The following is a 5402-nucleotide window of genomic DNA, read 5'->3' on the forward strand; positions in this document are numbered from 1 at the left end:
ACCCGCCAGTGAAAACTGTGAATCTCTTCACTAGCCCACTAGGCCAGTAGTCGAGTAGGGCACCCGAAAATTATAATATCTTGACCAAAATGCTAAACCCCATGCAGTCAGTGCATTCCATCTATTACCAGTTATGGTCAAATTTAATTGGTAGCATTGAGCTCTCGGATTATTGCAACTTGAACATTTAAAAATCACATGGGATTTATTTGATTATTCATTTTTAATGTAAAATCTATAAAATTCGTCTTACACATGCAGATAACAGTTGCACTACCTGTAATTGGTGAATCTAGCATTAATTTAAAAACATAAAAAAATAAATACCAAACAAAACTAAACTAATATATTCATAATCAATATACGATATTTTAATCTTCTATTTTTATGTGAGAATATGTACAATACAATCAGTATCTTATATATATATATATATACAGGTTCCAACCAATATGACTATGACCTGATAGTCATTGGTGGAGGCTCAGGAGGATTAGCCTGTTCCAAGGAGGCTGCTCAGCTTGGAAGAAGAGTTGCTGTTCTTGACTATGTTGATCCGTCTCCACAAGGTACAAAAGATGGACATGGAGTATAGAAAGAGTCAAAGTATAGATCAGTACGCATGTGGTCGATCCTGGATGACAGTTATGCTGTTGTTAATATAGTCAAGCAAAACATGTTGTTTTTTTGCAGTCACATTCTTTCCATTTGCATTGTGAAGTCTTGTAAGCCTGGATTCAATATTATAATCACAACACTGCCTCTTGTTAGATTGAAAGTTCATCATTCATTATGTTTACTTGCATTCATTTAATGTATTATAAGATTTTAATTATGGGATATGATTTTAGTTATGCATGCAATGTTGTGTTCACTTGTAAACTCTTAGGTGTTGTTTTATTCAGGCATCAAATCCAGTTCAGTAGTTTTGGTTGGAACCATTGATTGTACATGTTTTCTGATTGCAGGCACAGTATGGGGACTCGGTGGTACATGTGTGAACGTTGGCTGCATTCCAAAGAAGCTGATGCACCATGCTTCACTTCTAGGTGAAGCTGTTAAGGGTGCTGCAAAGTATGGATGGGATGTTCCTCAGGAAACAAAACATTCATGGTAAATCTGTCTGAATGTAATGTGTTAATATTGTGATCATGGCAGGTATTATTGAGCTGTTAGGTGGACATGTGCATGTAATGAATTAATATTGTGATCATGGCAGGTATTATTGAGCAACTATATGGACGTGTGCATCAGTAGAAAAGTGGACATGAACAATAATTTAATGGAGGAATCTTATCAGCTATGTTGGCATCATTTGTATCACATCAAAACCATAAATTCAGCAGTGTGACATATATCTCTTTTTGGGTCTTTCCTTTGCAAAATTTCTCCTCGATTCTGTGATTGGTGAGAAAGAGGCAGAAAACTCCTTTAGTGGGTCTTCTATATATGCTCACATTGCTTTTTGCCTCAGGGAGGTGCTTGTTGGTGGGGTGCAGAACCATCTAAGATCACTGAACTGGGGACACCGAGTCGCACTGAAAGACAAGTACGTACCTTTAGCAGTCAGTGCTTGACGAAACCTGTACGTATTTGCTAGTAACTGTTTGTATTACTCCATGATGTTTCACCAGCTATCAATATGTCACGAAGCTATATATGCAGAAGATATTGTTTTCGCTTGCTTGGTGGTATTATAGAGTGGTATTGTGTCCAGGAGAACTCATTTAGAAGTTGTGTTTTGTAGGTCCGTTGACTATCTGAATGCGTATGGTACCTTCGTAGATGCTCATACAATAAAAGCAACCACAAGGAGTGGAAAAGAGGTATTTATATGTGTAAAAGTATGAGAAAGTAGTCGTTTATGGATTACATTTAAACGATTACGAAATACTGTGCTGAACAAACATACAGATGTGTTCTCTTAAAGGTGTGTTGCAGTGGTATTGACCTTTTCTCGTTTCATGTTGCATTTCAGACGATATTAACAGCAGACAGATTTGTAATTGCAACAGGAATGCGACCAAAATACCCACAAGTATGCTATGATTTTGAATTTTCATAGTTTTATGTACCTTGCAGAATCGAAAATACGTGAAGAATGATGTGATGCGAATCGAATGATGTGATAATTGATGTGATAAGACTGATGTGGGGCAAGCTGGTGCAAGCATGGTAGGCTGAAATGGTAGGCTGGGGCGGCGACGTAGTCGCGCGCAAACCAGTTTGTTTATACCGCTGGTATCGCCATCTAGTGGACCGAAACTCAAAAATTATCAGTTTTCGGCCGCAGCAGTTTCACGGCGAGTTTCGGACCGGGAGAAACCCATTTCGCCATCTATAAACAATCAATTTGCGCGCAAAGAGCCTGGTCCCATTAACTTTGGCCGATTCCTGTAATGATGACGTAAAAATTACGTGTCATCGTAGTCTTTACCTTGTTACAGATGGAGGGGGCTCGAGAGTATGCACACTCCAGCGATGATCTCTTCTCACTGCAGAAACCACCGGGAAAGACGTATGTAATAGAAGTTCATCGCCTATCCTGTCTAGTGTTGCATGTGCTGGGCTAATTTATATAAGAGATGCAGAAAAGCGAATTCGTAGTATGAATTAGACAATTCTGCTCTCAGTGTTTCATTGTCAGGAAAGAGTATACTAATTACTTTCTAGGCAACCTCACTAATTGATAAATTAATGTTGATTAAATTGACTGACAAAATATGTTGAATGATTTCTAAGGAGGAAGAATCGTTTTAATTGTTAACGCTTGTCAATCAATCTGCAGATAATTCTATGTTCAATGGCTTTCTCTTACAGGCTAGTTGTTGGAGCAAGCTGTATCCTTTCAATGACACTTACTCTACTGGTATATTTATTTAATTGACGATTATGGTATCACATTTTTTAAATCTGCTAAAAAAATAGTGCAGCGCTTTGCTATGCTTTTCAAGAAAATGCCATGAAAAAACCCCATTGAATTCTTATCTGTATATGTTTATCTGTCTGAAATGTGATATGTAACAAAAAATGTCCTAAGTTGACTTGTTATCTTACATTTGTTTGATATCGATTTAAGAGCTATTTCAAGAGCTCATGTTACCCTGTAAAGGCTGTATGTCCTGTACCGACGAAAATAAAGATTCCTTTACTTTACTTTTATCACAGAAATAGTGTAATAAAGGTGACAAATACATTCCTTTGTTAAGATGTCGTAAGATAGCCTATTATGGAGAGTTGGCAGTGAGCTTTGGTGTGGCTTAGTTACAAATTAAGTGTTATCGTTGCTAACCGTGAGCTTAGATGTTGCTCTGGAGTGCGCTGGATTCCTAACGGGACTTGGCTATGATGTCACTGTTATGATGAGGTCGATACCACTACGAGGATTTGACCAGGTGAGGTAGCACCTTGTCTGCGACATATATCAGGTAGTTTATCTATCATAATCTTTTTGCGAAGCAAGTCTTAAAATACTCATGTTAATTGTTAATGTCAATTGTTACCCAATAGTCTGCTTTGTTTCTGTGAAAATGTCGCCACAGATTGCATAAAAATCATCATATGAACCTGTTTAATGAGGCATTAATGAATCACTCATTGTGAAGTGCGGGCACTTGGTAGTCTAGTGGATATCATACTTGACTTTGCACTGAAAGGTCTGGTGTTTGTATCCCACTGTGGTCATTGCTGGTGTGCCCTCCAGGAAGGTACTTTATCCCTATTTATTGCAGTTGACACCTGCTGTAGAAATGTGTTTTATCTCGCCAGCATGAGGGTTAGCAATATCACCTGTGTAAGATTGAGATATATAGCTTTGCTGGACAGAGCCTTTTAACAGAACCAAAACTACACAGTTGTGGAGGGAAAGTGCTCGATGAATGGCGCCAAAGGGGGGTAGACAAAAATTGCGAAGTTGTGAATTTCTCTGTGGTTACATGTTGGTGCGCTCATCCCATCTCCCCACCATTTTGCATTGCTCGTCTTCGCTCCCGTAGCAAATGGCGGAGCTGGTCATAGACAACATGGTGTCGCACGGCACGAGGGTGCTGCGTGGATGCGTTCCCCAGCAGATTTTGAAGCAGGCTTCGGGCGAGCTGGCTGTGACGTGGCAGCGCCAGACCGGCGGGCCGGGGTCAGCCGTGGATGCAGACGACTCCGATGAGTTCTCAACAGTCCTGTTAGCCATCGGTGAGTATAGCGCAGCAGCAAGCTGAATGACGGCTACCAACACCAGCTTATTACGGCTCAAGGGGTCGTTGTCGTATCAGGTACTACAGATATGTACCCGAGGTACATATATGTATACACAAAGTGTACCAGACTTGTACTACAGAAGTGTACCCTAACCCTAACACTAACCCTAACCCTAACCCTAACCCTAACTCTAACTCTAACTCTAACCCTGAACATACCTCATATAAAAATATAAACATAATACTAAACAACCTAAAACTACCTCGGGTACATATCTGTAGTACCTGATACGACAACGACCCCATCTGCCTTATTACGGTTATTGAGGTTTTCTACTACCGTGCCAGATCCCATGTGCTGCAGTGGCTAGATTTAGTGTAGTGTAGTGACCCGAGAAGAAGAAGAACAAACACCACTTATTCATTTCTGGATCTTGTCACCTATTGCAGTCGAGTGACAATAAGGCTACGCAACCTTATTCAGTTCGATAGTTTGTTGTTTTCATTAGATAGAATGAATAATAACAGGAGTAAATAATCACAAATTGTGATTATTTGTGATTATTTACTACTGATAATAATAAAATAGTTTATGGACGAAAATGTGGACGACATTGGATAAAATTGTGTTGATCTGGATGAAATTGTGATGACAGTTTTTGATTATTTGCTCCTGATAATAATAGTTGCTCTGAATATAGTTTCTGGATGAAAAGATAGCTTTTCATTAACCAGATGAGTAACTGTGTGTTTGCTCTACAGGCAGGGAGCCGTGTACAAAATCACTCAACCTTGATGTCGCCGGCGTGAAGATGAACGAATCGACGGGATTCATTGTCGGATCAGAGGAGGAGAGCGAGAGAACGTCCGTCCCAAACATATATGCCATCGGCGATGTCCTCCAGGTATGTCTCTGTTGCTATCTTGGGCCATCCTTAAAAAATTATATGTTTGCTGTCCTCCGACCGACCCACAAAAATAGCCGCGACCCAAAATATTTTTTTTACATTTTGGGTTCCATATTTTATTTTATTTTACATTTTTTATAGTTAAGACTGAAACACAAAGCATGTGTGGCAAACATAAGGACAGACTTAAAATAACTATTATGCCTCACACACAAAAAATCACCTACCTACCTACCCACTAAAAAAATCATGGGTCGGAGAAAAGCAAACATAGAATTTTTTAAGGATGGCCTTATTTTGG

At 39.4% G+C, this 5402-nt stretch overlaps 1 protein-coding gene across 3 annotated transcripts in view; it reads left to right on the forward strand.

Moving 5' to 3' along the window:
* LOC106807573 (thioredoxin reductase 2, mitochondrial-like) overlaps positions 1–5402 on the forward strand; it is an 18400-nt gene that overhangs the window by 5423 nt on the left and 7575 nt on the right. For all 3 annotated transcript variants that reach the window (XM_014809949.1, XM_014809947.1, XM_014809948.1), the window contains exons 2-11: positions 441–569; positions 969–1113; positions 1475–1549; positions 1748–1826; positions 1979–2038; positions 2448–2518; positions 2821–2840; positions 3304–3395; positions 3996–4188; positions 4956–5098. In XM_014809949.1, the coding sequence (XP_014665435.1) occupies positions 441–569; positions 969–1113; positions 1475–1549; positions 1748–1826; positions 1979–2038; positions 2448–2518; positions 2821–2840; positions 3304–3395; positions 3996–4188; positions 4956–5098 (1007 nt within the window). The remainder of the gene's footprint in view (positions 1–440; positions 570–968; positions 1114–1474; positions 1550–1747; positions 1827–1978; positions 2039–2447; positions 2519–2820; positions 2841–3303; positions 3396–3995; positions 4189–4955; positions 5099–5402) is intronic.

This window comes from Priapulus caudatus, unplaced genomic scaffold (genome assembly GCF_000485595.1).
Source record: "Priapulus caudatus unplaced genomic scaffold, Priapulus_caudatus-5.0.1 Scaffold223, whole genome shotgun sequence".
Lineage (NCBI taxonomy): Eukaryota > Metazoa > Priapulida > Priapulimorpha > Priapulimorphida > Priapulidae > Priapulus > Priapulus caudatus.